Source organism: Anguilla rostrata, chromosome 3 (genome assembly GCF_018555375.3).
Source record: "Anguilla rostrata isolate EN2019 chromosome 3, ASM1855537v3, whole genome shotgun sequence".
Taxonomy (NCBI): domain Eukaryota; kingdom Metazoa; phylum Chordata; class Actinopteri; order Anguilliformes; family Anguillidae; genus Anguilla; species Anguilla rostrata.
Window position 1 is genome coordinate 11,509,390 of NC_057935.1, and position 19,018 is coordinate 11,528,407.

The following is a 19,018-nucleotide window of genomic DNA, read 5'->3' on the forward strand; positions in this document are numbered from 1 at the left end:
ACTGCACAAAATGCAGCAAATAAAGGGACTTCTTCTAATTTTAATACTTCAGTGCAACAGCACGTATCCATGTAAAATGACCTGCAGTGCGCAGTACCATGCAAAGTCGAATGTTCATACGGCTGCCTGTTAGTCATGAGTCATACCATCAGGACAAAATGCCTTTTAAATGGCAATGAATGAAGACAAACTGATAACACTTTTCATACTTATTACTGTATTTTCATTGATGAAAACCAAAATAGAAAAATCAGTATAAACATGTAAGATAAAAGTACTATACACACCTGTTTTAACAGCAAAGAACATCACACCTGTTCAGGCTCCATTAAAGCCTCCCACTTGAGAACCTTTACAGATATATGCATCATGTACAAATGCAAATGACAGAAATATTTAACAAGTCTGCAAATGATGTCACAGTACTGTGCATCAGTCCAAACTGGGGCTTGTTTCATGAAAGTATGCGACCATTTTCACTCAGATAGCAAATCATTTTTGAAAACGTGTCACGAGGCTTGTGCGTAGAATTTACAAACAAATGTGCAACAAATTCTCAAATTACTACAAATCTACCTTCCCTTTGTAACTGGCATTTGTGGCGTTTGCAGGAAGAAGAGAAATAAAATAGCTTGTAGCCAGATCGGTTTCTTTCCCTTTCTTTTTCTATATGTGGAATTAATCAGTAACTGCATGCATAGTGGAATTCATTTTGGCACAGTAAACGCAGTCCCAAGTTTATCCTCAGTTGAGTCTTGGACTTAAAAGTTTTAGGCTCCAATGATTCAGCTTCCACACTTAAAACGTTTGCTTAAAAAAAATAAATATGAAAAAATGCACACCTGAAGAAACACCTCGTCACAGGTGCACAGCAGAAACAAAAACTAGAATGGTCAATGGACTTCTCATTACCGCTATACTTGCAAATAGGCCCTTAGATTAAAAAAAGATTTCTCTGCAAGTATCAGAGTTTGAGTCCCTTCAACCATTCCAAATAAGAGAATGAATATTTCCCCTTATAGCTACTCTAAATTATCTCATCATAATTTCTTTACTTGTTCTAATGACTATGTCAGAACTTCATGTAATGAACAAATATTACATTTTTCTTGTATGGAAATTTTGTATAGATATGAACCATTGTTGCTGAAAATTACATTACTTTATAATTGTCAGTTTGGGGTAATTCGGTTTATTGCTGGCAAGCTCAATGCATGCATTTTGTAAGATGCATCCGTAGAATGAAATTGAGATTCATTTAGGAATAATTTTGTCTCTCCTCCAGAAGCGCAGAGACAAAATCATTGCACCTATTTAGCTCATTAGCTCATAGTTAGTTTGCATGTTGCATTTCTTGTGAAATATACCCCAATTCAAGATTAGTCACACTTTGTATTGTTACCAACATGATCCTTGTGACTGAAGTCCCAATACCTGCTCCAAAGCAGTACTGAAATACTTATTCCCCCCCTCCCCAACAGAAATATTTTAGTTTGTAAAGATAAAACACATTTTAGTACCTAAAATGAATGCTATGTTGCATTTACACATCACAACATTTCAAGTGTCTGGCTTCCTTGCTTCCTTCCTGTCCATCTAGTCATGTCACCCCTCACAGCACTTTTCCTATGGCTGTGCGGGTGGCTGTGTCGGTGGCTGTAGGGGCGGTTGTGGGGCTAGCTGTGGGGCTAGCTGCGGGTGCAGCTCACTGTCCACTTTGCTGCGCTTTGCAGGCAGGCTATGGTCGTGGGCTTTGCGTATGTGGCGGTAAAGGTCGCCGGACTGGGTGTAGCTGCGATAGCAGTAGCGGCACTCGAAAGGGCGCTCGCGCGTGTGCACGATGGCGTGGCGCCGCAGGGTGTAGGTGCAGGAGAAGGTCTTCCCACACGTGGCACAGGTGGGCACGTCCTCCACGTAGGTGCCCAGGGAATCCTGGAAGTCCTGGAAGTACATCGCCTGCGGATCGGACGACTGGGAGGGGTGCTGGTGGTGCCCGGACGAGAAGAGGGTGGAGGGGAAAGGTGAGGAGTCAGAGGTGGCTGGGCCCTGGGGGGAGAGGGGGAAGGTGAGGGCCTCGTGGTGATGAGAGAGGTGTAGGAGGGGGTGGTGGGGCAGGAAATGATGATTGCTCAAGTCACCGTCCTGGTGATCGTCGTCGAACTCATCCCCTTTCTCTCCTTCGGTGCCTCTCCGTCGTACCCTTTCCCCGACCAACATCCCTTCCATGTCGTCCAGCTCCTCGTCGGAAATGACGATGGCCTCCACCTTCACCTTCACCCCATCCTCCTCATCTTCTCTCCCGTCTCTGAATTCCACCATCAAAACGTGAGGCTCCGTGTCCGCTCTCGGATGCTTTTCCGCTCGTTCTCCGCCCAGTTCCCGCCCCTCACTCTGAGCCTGGATGTGAGAGTTGAGGGGGGCAGCCAGGGAGAAAGGAGTGTTTGGCCGTGGTGTCGGTGGCGAATCGGGACCCAGGATGGGCGGCGTCTCCTGGGCTGGCAGACCAGTCCTTTGCTCCAACACTGGTGAATCCTCATCAGAAGCTAACACACCAGCCTGCTCTGGACTGATACCACTGCCGTCGTTTACAATTGTGACCGTGAGATCGGTGGACGCGTTGGTTTGTACTTCCGAGTTTGGGAATGAATGCGGAAGGAGGGAGGAGGATGAAGAGGGATGATTGCTGGAGTAAATTTCAGTGGAGCTGCAAGGACTAGCAAGCAGAGACTCTCCTTGGCTTCCAGGCCTGGACGGTATTCCTACACAAGCGGAGCCAGGCTGCGATCCCACCCTCCCAGACACTCCCAGATCTCCTGCAGGAAGAGAATCCATGCCAGGCTGTGTCGTATCAGCAACGTCTGGACTTGAAGGGCCACTTAATTTGTCTGGGTCATTGAGGCTGGGATTGGGAGGTTCCCCCGTTTCTAACACTTTCTTCTCAGACCTGAGACATATTAACTGGCTGTGGTGAGAGTACTGGGCTGCCGACACCGGCGCGGATTTTGCGGTCCTTGATGGTTTCTCAACCCGATCCCCCCCTTCCTCCTCCCCCAGCCTCACGGGCAGCCCACCAACCCCGCCCGCAGCCCCCACTGTCACACACCCCTCCTCCGCCTTGGTGCTGTCCGCCTCCGCCAGGCCCCGGCCCTGCAGCCTCTTCTTGCACACCTTGACGATGTCGTTCATGTGCAGGAAGCTGGCGGCGGCCAGCACGTCCTCGGGCGGCGGCTGGGCGGCCAGCTTCAGCGTGCCCTCGTACATGAAGTCCAGGAGCAGCCCGAAGGCCAGGGGGGTCACAATGTCCCCGTTGATCGTCACCGTTTCCCTCTTGCCCAGCGGCTGCTCCGAGTAGAACATGTGGAAGAACGGCGAGCAGGAGGCCAGGACGGCGCGGTGGGCCAGGAAGCGGGTGGAGCCCACCTGGACGGTGCAGTCGCACAGGAAGCCCTGCAGGCGCTGGGTACGGAGGCTGGCTAGGAGCCGCTGGCTGTGCCGGGGGAACTCCATCGCCACGGGAGACGGGTGGGACGTGGACAGACAAGTGGAGGTGAAAAGAGCTGGGAGAACAGAGCGAAGTGCTAAGCTGGATCGGCGGAGGTATGAGAAGGAAAAGAGACGGTTGGTGCAGACAGTAAAATAAAGGAAATGGGAAAAAGAATAAAAGTTTTGTGTCAGAAGGCTGAATGGGACAAAAAGTAGGAGAGTTGGGTTGCTGCTGTAATTGGTGAGAGGAGAAATGAAGAAAGAAGGGGTTGTATGCTCGCCCTCCTGCGCACTCTGGACAGGAGGAGCAACTTCTTGATCTATTCTCCCTCTTATTCGCAGGAATAGGGCAGATTTAAAAGCAATCACAGGGTTTAAAAAGGTTTAAAAGCCATCACTTCGCAAACCGCCTTTCACATTTGCTCCTTTTTAATAAGCCCAGCTTTACTGGAGCAGGGTGGAACACTGGAAATTCCAAGCCTTATTTCTTCCATCATCCTCCTCCCTGAAGACCACCAAGAACAAGGACATCAATCTGTGAACAATAAACAGGAATGTATGCATTAGCATCGTGCCATTAAAAAACTCAAGGTCAGATTTCTAAAACATATCCTTTAAATACTGCCTTCAGAGTTTTTCCATACAATGCTTCAATCAACATAAACTTAAACCTTGCTTATCAATTCTTATACGGCTGCTGAAAAATTACAGCTCCACTGCGAGAATTATAAGGGTTCTTTATGATATTGAAATCATCCAAATTCTATTATTCCTTAATAACTACAGTTCTACTAGTCATAGGTCTCCATTGTTAAACATCACTAGCTGGACTAATCCACATCAGATGTATTCAATCTCTATGATTTATAAAATAGATGATGCAGTGCTCATGCAGCAGTCCGTCGCTTGAGCAAACCACAGAGACACGTTGTCTTCGTTCTGTGAACATATGACGTTACTAAAACTTATACACAAACAAAAACATCTGCTTTAATAAAATTTCATATGGCCTTATTTTTCTGAGAAGAACATCATTCAGAAAAACGGGATTATTTCGTACGAGTTTAAATATTTTCTGAGAAATGGCAAGTTGCAGCTCCTAAATTACCAGAAGATGCATTACCTTAGCGTACTCAGATAGCTAATGTTAAGCAATCTGCTCCTTACATTTGCTTTCAGAACACTGAACTAATATTACATCGATAGCTCGCAAGTGTGTGTTAGTAGTGTCATAGTGAGGCGTTCTTCTTTAGCCAGTCAAAATTAGCTAGCAAGAATGTATGCATGTAGAATGTAGTTAGCAAGCTAACTAGGTATCATAACTCTATAACATTAGCTTTCTGTATTTTGATAACAGTCATCTAGTACTCTATTGTGTTAGTTCACTTTTTAAAATATTTTTAGAAAACTAGTATTTTACTTGCTAACTAGCAAAATTACTGGCAGCTAAATAGCCAATTAACTTTATCTCTGAATAGCCAACCTTAGGTTAAAGATAAACCGAGACCCTGTCAGTGATATTAACTGGGACAATCGCTAGCAAGTTTAGCCCTTAACCAACTAAGTTATCAAGCCAAATCTATTCCATAGCCAAATATATAAACAATAAACACATAGCTGCTATTAGGTTTATAGCAAGTGGGCTACATCAACCGCATGAAAAGGCATGATAAACCAATGTCTGCTAGCTAGCTAGCTTGCTAAATAGGGTTAGCGTTAGCTGAGCAAACAAATCGGCCCTTTTTCTTTCCAACGGCCTCACTTGTCGGCTGCAAGCACCATGTTTTTAATAAGCATACTAAGTGGACTTTCATACATACAACTACACACGTGTCTGCAAAATACATTTAGTTAACATTTAGCAAGATAGCTGTCCAGACAAGCAAGCAAATAAACATTAATTAAGTCCAACCCCTCACCTGAAAATGAAAATACCGTCCGCCTGGCTTGTACTATTTTCTCGGCACTCAGTAAAAAATGTCTAACTCCAGCCCACTGTTTGCTAGGCGCTGATATCATTGGATGGATTCTCAAAAATCATTTGCGCCTGAGCGTGCGTGAACGTTCGATTTTCTCGGCTATCCACTAACCTTGTCTGGTATTCTTGTCGCTGTTTACGGGAAACGTGTTGTGGGTTTCGGTAGATTGGTAGCTTTATGTTTCAGTCGTCGTTGTCATTATTTCTACTGAAGTCTTTTTGGTTTAAACTGGAGCGTTCAACCTATATCTACGCTGTTCTCAATAAGTCCATGCCATTATATTGGTTTGTAGCTATATCAATGACAGACTTTGATTTAGGCCTCAAATCCGTATTGGTGAAATCTTGACTATTTTATCTGCAGTGAGGACAGAATGGACAGTGAGAAAAGAGGAAGAGGAGGACGAAGGGGAAGACATGGTCATCGAGGTGGCCAGGTGAGAGGAGAGTCATGTAATCATTTGCTGTAAAGTTATAATCATTAAAAGGCGCAATTTTTGGGATATAGTAACTGTTGTTCTGTTGTGTTCTCTTTAGGACAGAGATATGCGTCTGTCTAAGTCTCTGTCCTTCGTTCTGCGCCACGGAGCTGCTCAAATGGGGTTGGATATGAGTTCAGGTAAGGAGGTTCTGGGCATGACAGTTTCATCAGGGTGTGAAGCAGAGTTTATGGGCTGGACTCTGAATTTAAGGTTCACTTGGCTGGATTTCTGACATTCCTTTGTATCCTTGAGAAAGATGCTTAATCTCAGTTTCTCAAGTGAAAACAGTTACACAAATGGGTTAGGAGAGCCAATAATGTAATGTGTTCCCTACACAGAGTCAGATCAGTCATAATAATGACATCGTAGTTGAACTAAGTAAATGAGCTCTATAGACATTCCCATTTCTTTATTTTTCATCTACAGATGGCTTCCTCTTTGTGGAAGATCTTCTGTCGCACCCTCAGTTTGGCTCCTTCTCATTGGAAGATGTAGAGAGAGTGGTGGCCACCAATGACAAGCAGCGATTCAAGCTGTGCACGCATCCCGAAGATGGGAGGCTGCAGATCCGTGCCAACCAAGGGCACACTGTGCAGGTGAGCTTGGCAGGATTACTGACCACCCAGGCCCATTCTGCAGCTCATTTGAACAGGAGATAATCTGCAGACTTTCTCAATGGCTTTCTTCACTACATTTCCCTCCAATGCTTAGTTGTACATTTCTGGGTGGCTTTAAGTTGTAGCACTTAAATTTTTTTTTTGCCAGCCTTACAATTTGCCACCGTCCTTCTCCCCGTCTGTCGCAGGTAGCGGAGCTGGAGCTGAGGGCGATTGGGCCCGATGACCCAGACTGTCCGAGGGAAGCAGTGCACGGCTCCTACCTCCAGCACTGGCCGGCCATTCGCGCCCAGGGCCTGAGGAGAATGAAGCGCATGCACATTCACCTGGCGCCCGGGCTGCCTGGTGACGGAGGGGTGATCAGTGGTTAGTGGGAGAGAGACAGCGGTCGGGTAGCAAGTTTTTATTTTTGGTCTGTTGGTTGTTAAATGATGTCACGCTCAGTTTTGCTCCAGCTGCTTAGTGGTATTTGCCATATTAAGCTCAGTTTTCTCTGTGAGAGATCACTTTGACTTGGCAGACTTTTGGAAATAAATTGACTTTTTGCGGCCCTGTGAGGTACACTTTTAGTGGAGCAGGTGGAATTGCACAACTGCCTTTGATTCATCACGTTAGATTGTGTTCTGTAGTTCTTGGGAGATAGTGGTTACTATGGAACTACAATGTCCTTTCCTACAATCCAACATGCCAGCAAAAAGAATGCAATCTAGAGAAATAGATTGTAAGGTTTATATGAGAGCTAACCTAGATTTAAGGTGGATTTGTTGCTGTTTAGTCATATATAGCATCAGTGAAATTGATTTTGATAGAAGTAGGAAAATTCACTCCCATATCTGATTGATCATTTTCTTGATAATGAGTGGTGGAAATTTCTGTTACTGTGTCCAGGCATGAGGAGGAACTGTGACCTGGTTATTTACATAGATCTCCACAAAGCACTGACTGGTAAGGACACGCTGAAATTATTTTATGGCAACCTTCTTATAATTTATTAACTTTGTATTTTTAATACTTGCTTATGCATGTGTCTCTGCTCTGCACGTGTTTTCGTAGATGGGATTCCATTCTACTGGTCAGAGAACAGGGTGGTGCTGACCCCGGGAGACTCAGACGGCACGCTGGCCCCCAAATACTTTACCCGCGCTCTCCAGCTGAAACCATTACGTGAGGCTCCTACTGATCAATTGTAAGAACACGATAAAATTGCAGCAGCGTTGCAGAATCAGTGATAACTAGTGCACTGCTTCCTGTTTGCAGGATGTGAACTTCCACTGGAATAGAACAACAGATACGGTTGAGAACTCGCCCGACTACCCCTGCACAGTATGGACTTGCTTGTGAGAACAGCAAATGAAAACGGGCAGATTTCTTCCAAAAATTCATAGCGCAGAAGGAAAATTATATGACGCGGGAGCTGAGGACATCAGCTCACAAAGGGTGAGGCGTAAGCGAGTGCGAGGCTGCCTGTCTATATTAGGCTGTGCATGCTGCTGCTGAGGGCGTCTGCGGTTTCCTGTTCAGTTGCACAGACTAGCATTAAGAAAGAGGCTTGCACTTGTATTGTGCCTCAAGAATTCTACTCAGTGACTGTTGAAGTGCAAACTGCACAATAACCACGGATCCTGAGCACCCATTACCCACAATCCAGTGTATTTTGCAGGCGTTCCTTGCAGTTCTTTTTACTTATAGCCGTCCTCAGCCAAATACCTCTATTTAACAGGTTTGGGGATTTTGGAAATATGTACTTTATAAAATATATGGCACAAATACAAACATGCTCATATTGTATGAAGCATGTATAATTCCTTCAATGAAACGACTTTATAAATTATCCATGTGCATACAAGAATTTTGATCATAGGGCTGACCTTAAGTCAAGTAACATGTGTTTTGTTACATTTGAGAATATAATACATAGTGTAATATCATCCATAATCCCTGCTTTATTTATTTATGTAGTTATTTATGAAAATGTTAGGTCTTCTTTTCCCAAAATTTGGAATAAACAGTCACAATTATTGGCCCATCCGATTGATGCAACATCTCCTGTCATCGAAGTTTGCACACCAGCACACTCGTCCCTGAAAATGCGTGCAGCCATTCAGTGCTTTGTTACACTGCCAGCCACCAGCTGATTTATGATGGTTTTGTGCCAAAAGAGTGCACAGCTGGTACAGATAAACTGTAGGATTCATTTGAAGAGTTGCTGTTGCATGAAATACCCTCTTCATTAACTGAAATCCTAATTTTGGCTATGTCTAGCAGCATATTTTAAACACATGCCACACTGCTTTTTCTCGCCTCATCCTTTGACAGGGTATTTATGATGACACACAATAGCAATATGAGAAATTCTTGCTCTTGCTCAGATGCACAGCAAGTGTTTCTGACTTGTTGATAATACACCTGGGGTGGTCCATTGGCTGTTAGAAGTAATTCTGCCTGTTGATGCACATTCTTGGTTATCTGAACTTTTTCTGTTATAAAAACTACATAAAATGAATGTTATTAAATGAAGTGATCTCAACCACAGTGTTCAAAAAAGTTTCTCTTGTTTTGGTTTTAGTGATTTATAATTTCACTTTGGAAAACTGAAAGAGGATACTGTTGGTCAATCATTAAGCCTAGGTTTAGCACAACATAATGAAGGTACAGTCCAAAGTGGGTGTCAATATTATTCCACATTTTGTGTTAGAACATAAATACATGCACACACGTTGAGTATATAGTTAATGAATTGAAAATGGTCATTTTGACAGCAGTATTTTTTAGGTTGGTGGCAAGCATTAATAAAACTTTAAAGGTCCAACTTGACTGGTGATGTGAGTACAGCAGTTACAGCATGTAATAACATGTTAATATTTTAAATCTGTAGCAATTCCTCTACATATCAATTACCTCCCCCTGCCACGATTCCAGTTTTTTTTCTCATTAGTTATAAAGACATTGAATGATAATTGTAATCAGTTAAAATGCCTTAGGAAACATGTCATTAAAAAGCTCCAATAAGGCAGACTGCTTGTTGATCGCAGTAATGGAGCTGAGAAGTCAATGGAGATGTAATTTTCCTAATCTGTTCTGGTCCGCTCCGTGCTCGGGGGGGTATGGCTTTTACCCACCCGCCATCTCACTGCACTTAAAGCTGTCTTTAAAACTGTAAATCACTCATTGATGGCGATTAATGAAGCTTTGCAATTGACTCAGCGTAGTTATTTAACTATAGCTGTTAAAAAAAAAGATACAGTGGTCCCCTGGGGATGGGTTTGAAACTTTGGCACTGTTTCAGTAAGTACAAACTAATGGGATGTTTCAGCTAAAGAGTCTCTGGAATATACAGTGTGCAGTAGGGCGCACAAGGATGTGGGGGTTGGGGGAGGGGGGGTTCCTTTCGAGGGCAGGAGGGACCTCACAGAGCCTCGTGGCCCCCGGTGAGCTTGTGGAAAAGCTCCTCGTTGAGGGTTTCGCTTTGCTCGCGGCTCCTCGTGGACATGAAGATGTAGCCGCCGATGTACTCGTGCACAATCTTGCAGTTGGCTGTCACGCAGCTGAACGCAATGTTCACGTTCCCGTCAAACTCGATGGCCACCTGGGAAAAAATGGAGGGAGTGTAGATTGATGAAGCATTCGTGTAGCGTGTTGTGCTGGAAACAGGATTAGCTCAATTCGCTTTTTTCAGAGAACATACATGCAAACAATCTTTAAGCATTATTATTTCCTGCTTCTTTCTTCTCAAAATATAATATCCTTATGTAGGCTATTCAAACCAGCATTAAAATATTAATATGGTACAGGTGCCTTGGTGAATAATTGGTCTTGATCAAATGATGGTCTCTAATCTGGTATTTTCTGTATAATTAAGGCTTCATACATTTTCTCAGTGGTTATCTGTCAGAATGTATTTCCTGAGATTAAATTCCATTTTACTTGCATAGTGCCTTTTACAGAGACCCTGTCACAAAGATGCTTTACAAAAATTGCGCAAAAACCAGGCCTGAACCTCCAAAAATCAAGCCATTACAGTGAGTAAGAGACAGAGGGGCAGAGCAAAACCCTGGAGTTATCACACCTGCTTTATGTCCCAGTTGACGTTCCACTGCCTCATGTTGTTGTAGCGCCAGGTCTTCACCACATCACCCACGCCCAGGTCGATGCGGATCAGGCGGTTGTTGGCGATGCCCAGGACCTCATCTTTCCGGCTTCCCTTGAACCTGTTAATTAAACCAACAGCCTTGTTAGTGTGAAGGGTGAAAGAGGCTGATGCAACGCACAATGCTCTGTGGCAGCTGACATACACACAAGAAGAGTAAGAGAACGAGAGAGGTTAAGAATCCAATCAACCGTGTATTGTGAGATAAGATATTATGCTTGCATGCAAAGCCCTGAGTGTGTGTTGCCATATACTTCACATTATATTTATATTGTGGTGTCTGCTTTCAGGGTGTGTGATTACAGCGTGGGGAGACTATGGTTTTAGTTAATTTGGGTCTTCTAGTAAAGGTTCATTGGGCTCAAATCAACACCAAGTCTACAGTAGTTTCCGTGTCCCAAAAACACAACAACCAGCAACACAATGAATGTAACATGAATTAGACCATTGCTGTCCCACTCACCTTACCACAAAGTATGACAACCCAAAATCTGGTAGTGCCTGCCAGATTTGGAGGAACTTGAGGAGGGCATCAGTCAGAGAGAGCTGTGCTATGTTTTGATAGGCCTCCAAAATCCGAGGGGTTAACTATGTGGACAAGAGTTAGACAAATATTAGTTGGATCTGAATCTCTGTGCTGGTGTAGTGTGTGAGTGTGGTTAGTCCAGTGACCGACCTGTTTGGCCTTGTACTTCTTCTGGTAGCGGGGTGACACCAGGCTCTGTGTGTTGATGCTTTCGTCGGCCTGGGCGGACTGGGACCCGGGGTTGGAACGCTGCATGGACAGGAAGGCCTGGATGTTCGCCACCTCGCTGGAAAAGGAGCTGTCGGCCAGGTTCTTCCCCTTGGAGGCCAGGCGACAGGCCGCCATCCACTGGGAGTACTGGTTTTCCTGGGGGGCAGTAGGAAAAGCGCCTTCATGGAGGGACTTGGAGTGACAGACAGGTAGGTGCACTAGAGAAGCACTTTCCTCAAAACAAAAATGCTTTCAGTGAACAGATAATATACTATCGAAGGGGCCCCTGCATTTTCAGAAACAAGATATATTATAGGCTGAAGCTCCTTCAGCTGGAAGTACTGACACAGGCTTCTGCTGAAGCCATCTGTTGAACACTCAATACACCATCATCCCATTATGATGTGTGAATCAGCTCAATTAGTTATTTAATTGCTACTAATCATTGCTGCATATCCTGTCATCTAGAAGCACTCACTGCTCCTGACAGATATTTATCAGATTTGTACTATTATATCAATAATATTCATGAAAATGTGCCTTATTATATTTTTTAATGGTTACCAGTAGCAAAATATAATCCACATAGTATATTCTCAGCTGGTGAGTTTATTGGATTTTTACTTATTATAAAACAAAATAAATACTGCATCAGAAATTCCCATTAACGCTAATTTAATATTATGAAGTGTTATCGATCGATATGCACAATGATCTAGATTGCATTGCAAAAGGTTGTTTTAAAAGAGCTGAAATACCACATTTTCAAAGATCAGAAACATCATATAAAATACTGGCTGTTCCCTTATTCTGACAGTCCCGTTGTCATGAAAACGATCATGAACCCATGATGGCTCGACACAGTTTGGGGTGCCTCACTGAAATCCTCAGAGTTCAACCTCGCGTATCAGTGCTTCAGGGGATACTGTGCTGAAAGTGCTGTACAAAAGTGGAAATGGGTGATAACTGGGCTATCACACGCAGGCTAGCGTTTTCCATCAGTTTGAGTGGCAGACGAGCAGCCTCACTCACGTTTTCACAGCGTAGGTAGACCTCATTCATGCCCTCCGGCGCTGGGATCAGCAGTTTGATGCAGAATTTCTGGCCTGCCACATTAACATCTGGTGCCACCTCACACCCTGGGATAGGCACATGGGCACGTGTCTGATGTGTTACATTTCTCTTGTCTTTTTGTGCGTGGGCCTAGACCCTATTCAAACTGCATGTAATCCCGATGTTCGTAAATATAATGGTCATGGAATGGTTAATGTGTTCTGTGGCCCCATGTAGTTGCACATAAACTTTAATGTAATAATGGATTCGTCTGCTGATCAAGTGAAGTGTGTGTGTGTGTGTGTGTGTGTGTGAGAGAGAGAGAGAGAGAGAGAGTTCTTATTCTTTACCTTTCAGGTTCATCTGCTGAATGGGCTCCCCAAAACCTTCCTCCTTGCTCTTATAGTAGGAGATGGAGGTGTCCTTGAATGTGAACCAGTACTGCTTATAGCCTTTCAGTGTCAGTCTCTTAGGTCTAGAATGAAATGGGTATGCATGTAAGAGGGAAAGAGAAAGAGAGACACAGAAAAGCAATGGTTCAGTGATCATGATTTCATTATTATTGAGAGGTAGAGACACATTGGACCGGGTGGTTCTTCTAATATTATTCATATCTGACAGAACCTTACCGGAATATTTTTAGGTAGTCGTGCAGTTCTGGAACAGTTGCCATGGTTTCCTGTGTAAATAAGATATTAAAATTCAGCACAAATTAATTTACCATAGATTGACCTCTTTGCAATTTCCACTCCAATTTTATATTCTTCTGTCATTGTATGATGAATGCATTTAAATATATATATATTTTTTTTACAGTATTCCTGGGGTTCTGTGAATGCCAACACTAAAAGCTATATTCTTAGGTAGACATTCTGATACTATAATCTCCTGGTTCTAATATAATATGTATGTGCAAATATATGTGTAAAAAAGAAAATTTAAAAATGCAAATGATTCACTTAATGAGAAAAATCGAAGTGCAGAATGATTATGTATTATGACAGTACTATATGTATACAATATAATATACAATATTCACTATGATCTGTAAAACACATAGCAGACAGTTTCGACATTATTTATAAAATAGAGCTCCCAGCAAACTGTGGTGCTGTATATTTCTTTGGTTTCACAACAGTAAATTTTTCATGTAAATGTTTAACCTGCATTGGTCACGCACCGCTCTGCAACGCTGGAATCCGATGTGAACTCATCACAAGAGAGCAACAGACGTTGGAGTGGAAAGAAACACAGACTGACCAGCATGTCCATGGAGCTGGTCTCTCCCTCCATTTTAACCTCCAGACACTGCAGAGCCGAGTCCAGGTCGTCCATCGCCGGGCTCGATTTCATCCCTTGCGGTTCGGATTGTGACACTTTGATAATGTGGTACTGGGAGAGAGAGAGATAGTGAAAGAAAGGAAGAAAGAGAGAGAAAGGAGGAACGAGAGAGAGACAATGAAATATCGAATGTGGCAACGAGTGAAAGGACAAAACTGAAACTTGATGAATGTTGTTTTTGTTCATGCTAATGCGACAGCACATCTGCTCTTTACCTGCAGGGCACCGAACAGCATCATCTCCTCTTCGGTGCAGTCGATGTCCTCCAGCAGGACAGCCCACCGGGCCTGCTCGTACAGCTGAGTGAGCCGTACAACGTCGTACTGAGGAAGGGACAGAGCAACAGAGAGAGAGAAAGAGAAAGGGACAGAACGACAGAGAGAGAGAGAGAGAGAGATGGATGTTGATGTGGATGGCCCCCTTTTCGACACATAGGCACAATCACATGACCACACGTGTACACACACCTTGGGCTCCAGGTCGTAGAAAGTGTAGTATTTGAACCTCAGCCACAGCTTGTCGTTTTCTTGCACTCCCTGCTGCAACAGGGAGCGAGAGGAGTCCAGCCACCTGAAAGGAGGACACAACTGTGTACATTACCGCTGCTGCTACACTAAAGATACAAGATGAGCTCGTTTTATTGGCTTACCAAAGGGCCAATCAACATGCGGACTCAAACCCTGTTATTAATCTTCTTTTATTGTTATCATTATGCCACATTATTTCAAGCTGACGTATAATCCATACTGATGGAGTGAGGGTGGAAATTTGGGTTTGCTCCAAGGGCCAATTGAAAGTTTTGTCTGATTAAAATAAATGAAGGCCATAGATCACATGGTACTACAGATAAAATTAATTTATGTCTCATAAATGTAGTGTATCGCAGCTATGAATCATGACACCTTATGTCCTTCCACTTCTTGCTCAATTAAAAATGGTCGCATCTAAATTAACTACTGTATGTTTTAAAAGATTTTTGACTGATTACCATGCAATTTATTTTACTTGCTCTTTGAAATCTTCAACATTATGATGATACTCTCAGCTGCATTAATATGCAAATATGGTTGCTTACATTTTGGTTGACTTTTATTTATTAAAAATGCCTTATCACATAATCAACTTGAACGAGAGCATGATAGTTTGACAGATTGCATCCAGTCCCCTTGCAAGTTGCTTGCAACTGCTTACGTAAGTGATAAATGTGGGTGTTCTTTAACAAAAAAACAAAAGAAATTACATTTTCATTCACATAGCTGTACTTTGTATTCTGCGTAATATCTTTAAAAATGTATTTTAAAATATTTAAGTCATAGTTCTTCATAGTACATAATCTATGCTTCCAGTTCTTGTTTCAGGAGAACTGTCTTAGTTGGAAGGCTTTTGATTTAGTGGCTCTTTGGTCCTGGAATGGCCTTGAAAAAGCATTCTGCCTTCATAGAACTTCATTTCATTAAAATAATTTACACCACAAATTGAGGAAGCTATGCTGGTAGTGTGCGATTGTTATTTTAAACTATGGTATTTTTGGTTTATGCTGAGTCTGTAGTCTGTAACAGTATAATTATTTAATAATTAATTAATTTATTGCGCTGTCCTTTTGGCCACGTCTTTCTTGCAAAAGATTCTGTATAAATACAATAATTATTGCAAAAACATATGCTGTATATCATCACATACAGCATATTATTATGAGCTATTTAGAAGATTATGCAGTTCAGAGAGACTTCCTAAGCCTGATATTAAACAGCCATATTTGAATATAAATGTATGGTGTATATTCAGAGAAGCAGGGTCGCAGACCGCTGGCAGTTGGCCCTACCTGCTGTGGATGTGGGCCTTGTCCACCACACTGGCCGGGCGGTACATCTTCGCGATGATCTCGGGCGCGGGGGCGGGCTGCGTGGTGGACAGCATCTTATACACGGCCTCGGTCTGGGGGGAGTCCGCAAAGTGAGCTGGCATGCCGTTGTACAGGCTGGGGACCGAGGCTGGAGGACACGCATGCGTCATGTGATTACAGCGTTCGCGTGCGTTTGCCGTCAAGATATTCAATTCAGATGCCCACAGATTGCTTCTGTTGTATTGCTTATGTGTCATTTAAATTTGCTCATTAACATTTTCAGTGTGCCACGCAGGCGTCCCAAGAGGTTTCAAAAGATTAACGGAGAGTAGAAGGAAATGAACGAATATCAAGACCGAGAACTGGAGCAAGAAATAAAAACAAAGCTAAAATGAAACTAGCGGAGTGGTGAACTATAGGGGTGGTTGGTTGGCAAGACAACTGTGTGCACCTGAGGTCAGAGGTACTCCTGTGAGGTCATACACTTCCTCTGTCATCTCCTTATCTTTCTTCTTCTTCTTCTCCTCTACTGGCCGCAGCAGAGACAGCTCCTCGGGGCGGCGAATGTCTTCGGAAAGAAGGAAAGAGAGTGAGAGAGAAAGTAATCTTAGAAATGATGGTAGGGTCATAAATAGATCAGACACAGATAGAGAATGCGGGCAGACGTACAGAAATGTATGTCTGTACAACATACATTGTACATCTGTACAACCATCCCCTTATTTGGAGAATGAACATACTCTTGTTTTCTAGTGCAATGTGTTTTTGTTAGGTACAGTCTTTTTTTTGGCCCGCCCGCTGCTGAATTGATTGGTGTGGGAAGTAGATTCTCAGTGGCACTGCGCAACATCCCAGCCCTTCCCTTACTCAGAACTTTACAGATGCCCATGACGGTTTGGAAGGCGGGCCCAGAGAAGCGAGCCCGCAGCCTCAGGGTCACCCCGTTGGGCAGGCCCAGGAGCATCGGCTTGTGCTGCGGGGTGAAGGCCAGGCGTGCGTCTGCATGGATGCCGCACTTGTCCAGTGACCAGGCCGGCCGGAGGAGCCACTGCTGCTTCTGTTCCCACCACAGGGCGTGGTCTGACCAGTCCTTCTTTATCTCTGAGGAACAGCAGAAAGAGAGAGAAAGTGAGCAGGAGATGACCGATGATTTCTGCTTTTCTGCTGGAGATGCCTGAAATTGCCGATTCTAATGCAGAGTATGACATTTACATTGTCGCATTATCCATAGCTGGTGGATATTTATGAACAGCCAGATCTCCACTGAGCAAAGAAATGTACTTGTGTGACTTCAGGATAGACTCTGAACAGATGTGCAAAATATCAACTGTGCTTCATTTGACAACTCACGTGTCTTTTCAACAATTTTGAGAATGACCCCGCCTATGTGCAAGTCAGAGGTCACACTGACAGTGAGGGGCGGAGCCTCAGGGCCCAGCTCCTCCACGGTAACAGACAGGTCCCACACTGCCATACTGAAAGAGAAAGAGAGAGAGCGTAAGGGTCTGATGGGATACTTACTTGTTTTTAATACACTTGTATTGTTTCAGTCCTAATACCCCAAGTGACATCACAGAGCTCGGCACCAAAGGCACAACGACAAAATTTAACCTGGGAACATGTTTCTGGGACATTGACTGATAAATAGAGGCCGTTGGACAACTGGAGACATGATTGACAGACCTTGCACACAACCGCACACACCCTGGAGTACATGTCTGTGTGACCGTCTGTGTGACCCTGTCATTTAGTTATGACCAATCGCTTCCTGTTCCTGACTCCCACAATCGCACCACCCCATGCTTCCCCTTTGAGTCAGTTACTGACACAATCCATGGCACATACTGTCTCACATTTTCAGCTCACACTTTCCTGGGCTCCTTGAACAGCATTTCTGTGTGTGTGTGTGTGTGTGTGTGTGTGTGTGTTTGCGTGTGTGTGTGTGTGCACATATCTGCATGTGTGCATATATGTGTGCCTGCATGACAATTCTCCACTACACACCACACAATGATGACATAAGCCATCTTTTTATCATAACAGACATAAAATAAATATTGTCATAGTTGGCGAGCTAATAAGTAAAAGGCTACTAATGTTTGAGAGAAATATGGAGAGTAACAAGGAAAACAGCAAATACAGACTACAATGCAGTCAACATGAAGAAATTCACATATGGATAAGCAGCTGATTATGGCAATATAATCGGACAGTGACACTGACTACATATTTCAACATCTTTTCTCCACCTATCAAACCTTATACAGACATTTGAAATGGTAAAGGTTAGAATTTGGATTATTATTATATGTTAAAACCCAGTCTCTCACTCACTGTGTGAATGATAAAGATGTTTAACTATATATGACTCACACATTTCAGAAAAACTCAGAGTTTTGCTATTTTTTCTAAACAAACAACCAGTAAAAATTCAGGTTCCAATTGTGTAGGCCGAATTTCAATGGGGCCTACCCAAAAAATGAGACACGTCTCTACTACTCTACGCCACGTTTTATTTCACACCACATAGCCACATACACCCAAACTACTGCTTGCATGAAACATTTCTTTTGTCTTACCTTCCTTCAGATTACAAGAAACGTTCTTGGATTTAAGTTCTCTCTGAAAGGACCACCACCCTCTCTCTGTAGCTATCTTGTTCGTTCACCGTTCAGCTTCTCAAATTTGTGTCACTTCCCCCTCTGTCTCTCTCTCTCTCTCACTCTAGCTATGTCAGAAGTCTGTGGTTTGAGGCCGACAGAAATGGGTGTTCCTTTTTTATCAGCCCCCACTGTATATGTGACGATGTATTTGTGTGTCACTGGGTGTTCACTAGTTTGCGAGTGTCATTCGGTACCTATGCTGTGCAGTACATGTGTTTGCCATTCACTGTGAGGGAAGTTCTTCACTGTCTGAAGTATGAAATTTGCCATTTTTGCTATGAACTCAACACAGAAACAGCAGTTTCTGTAAAATGGTAAAACATGTACCCATATACCATGAAATAAAAGCTGATTGCATGTCTTGATCTGATACTTTTGGAGTACACTATCGCTTCTTTGTAGAACAAACAACTGTAACAACTGTAATGAGTTTACACATACATGCAAGCAAAATATTTGAATTATGCTTCATTTCATTTTATTCAAAGTAATAATTAGTAGTACAGACTGAATAAAATTTTGTTTTGAATTTGCAGTATGTGAGTGCATTTATGAGTGCAGTACATGAGTGCAATCTTCCCCCAAGCCATTACTGCCCAACAGTGGATTAACAATGTAATTACAGGTAGCTGCGTACTGCAGTAGGCCTGTACAAACTACTGAGCACAGCAACCG

At 43.4% G+C, this 19,018-nt stretch overlaps 3 protein-coding genes across 4 annotated transcripts; 1 reads left to right on the plus strand and 2 right to left on the minus strand.

Annotated features, from left to right (window-relative positions):
- Positions 1-194: 194 nt before the first annotated feature.
- LOC135250130 (zinc finger and BTB domain-containing protein 3-like) lies at positions 195-3,654 on the minus strand. Its single transcript, XM_064326125.1, has one exon. The coding sequence runs from the start codon at positions 3,505-3,507 to the stop codon at positions 1,627-1,629; it is 1,881 nt and encodes a 626-aa protein (XP_064182195.1). The 5' UTR covers positions 3,508-3,654; the 3' UTR covers positions 195-1,626.
- Positions 3,655-5,517: 1,863 nt separating this feature from the next.
- Positions 5,518-9,087, plus strand: trpt1 (tRNA phosphotransferase 1). 2 transcript variants are annotated; one of them, XM_064326130.1, is made up of 8 exons: positions 5,518-5,536; positions 5,826-5,898; positions 5,999-6,080; positions 6,370-6,539; positions 6,749-6,926; positions 7,449-7,505; positions 7,614-7,724; positions 7,818-9,087. In XM_064326130.1, the coding sequence occupies exons 2-8, from the start codon at positions 5,836-5,838 to the stop codon at positions 7,838-7,840; spliced, it is 684 nt and encodes a 227-aa protein (XP_064182200.1). In that variant the 5' UTR covers positions 5,518-5,536; positions 5,826-5,835; the 3' UTR covers positions 7,841-9,087. The 2 variants fall into 2 exon arrangements, with proteins under 2 accessions (XP_064182200.1, XP_064182198.1); XM_064326128.1 differs by lacking the exon at positions 5,518-5,536 and having other exon boundaries at positions 5,544-5,898.
- An 8-nt stretch (positions 9,088-9,095) lies between these two features.
- On the minus strand, positions 9,096-18,420 carry LOC135250129 (fermitin family homolog 3-like). Its single transcript, XM_064326124.1, has 15 exons — positions 18,260-18,420; positions 17,031-17,155; positions 16,548-16,781; positions 16,132-16,248; positions 15,660-15,828; positions 14,305-14,407; positions 14,053-14,160; positions 13,757-13,888; positions 13,126-13,175; positions 12,847-12,971; positions 12,476-12,582; positions 11,384-11,599; positions 11,171-11,295; positions 10,627-10,768; positions 9,096-10,146 (listed from the first exon to the last, which is right to left on the minus strand). Exons 2-15 carry the CDS (start codon positions 17,152-17,154, stop codon positions 9,967-9,969), a joined length of 1,932 nt encoding a protein of 643 aa, XP_064182194.1. The 5' UTR covers position 17,155; positions 18,260-18,420; the 3' UTR covers positions 9,096-9,966.
- Positions 18,421-19,018: the final 598 nt, after the last annotated feature.

What these genes read in the sequence shown, in the direction of transcription:
- LOC135250129 (XM_064326124.1), bottom strand. Translation starts at nt 17,154, where the DNA reads ATGGCAGTGTGGGACCTGTCTGTTACCGTGGAGGAGCTGGGCCCTGAG. An exon ending in TCAGCAGATGAACCTGAAAG is followed by an intron (nt 12,583 to 12,846) that starts GTAAAGAATAAG and finishes TGCCTATCCCAG; the next exon opens with GGTGTGAGGTGGCACCAGAT. An exon ending in AGAAGTACAAGGCCAAACAG is followed by an intron (nt 11,296 to 11,383) that starts GTCGGTCACTGG and finishes TTGTCCACATAG; the next exon opens with TTAACCCCTCGGATTTTGGA.
- trpt1 (XM_064326130.1), top strand. Translation starts at nt 5,836, where the DNA reads ATGGACAGTGAGAAAAGAGGAAGAGGAGGACGAAGGGGAAGACATGGT. An exon ending in ATGGTCATCGAGGTGGCCAG is followed by an intron (nt 5,899 to 5,998) that starts GTGAGAGGAGAG and finishes TGTTCTCTTTAG; the next exon opens with GACAGAGATATGCGTCTGTC. An exon ending in GGGGTTGGATATGAGTTCAG is followed by an intron (nt 6,081 to 6,369) that starts GTAAGGAGGTTC and finishes TTTCATCTACAG; the next exon opens with ATGGCTTCCTCTTTGTGGAA.
- LOC135250130 (XM_064326125.1), bottom strand. Translation starts at nt 3,507, where the DNA reads ATGGAGTTCCCCCGGCACAGCCAGCGGCTCCTAGCCAGCCTCCGTACC.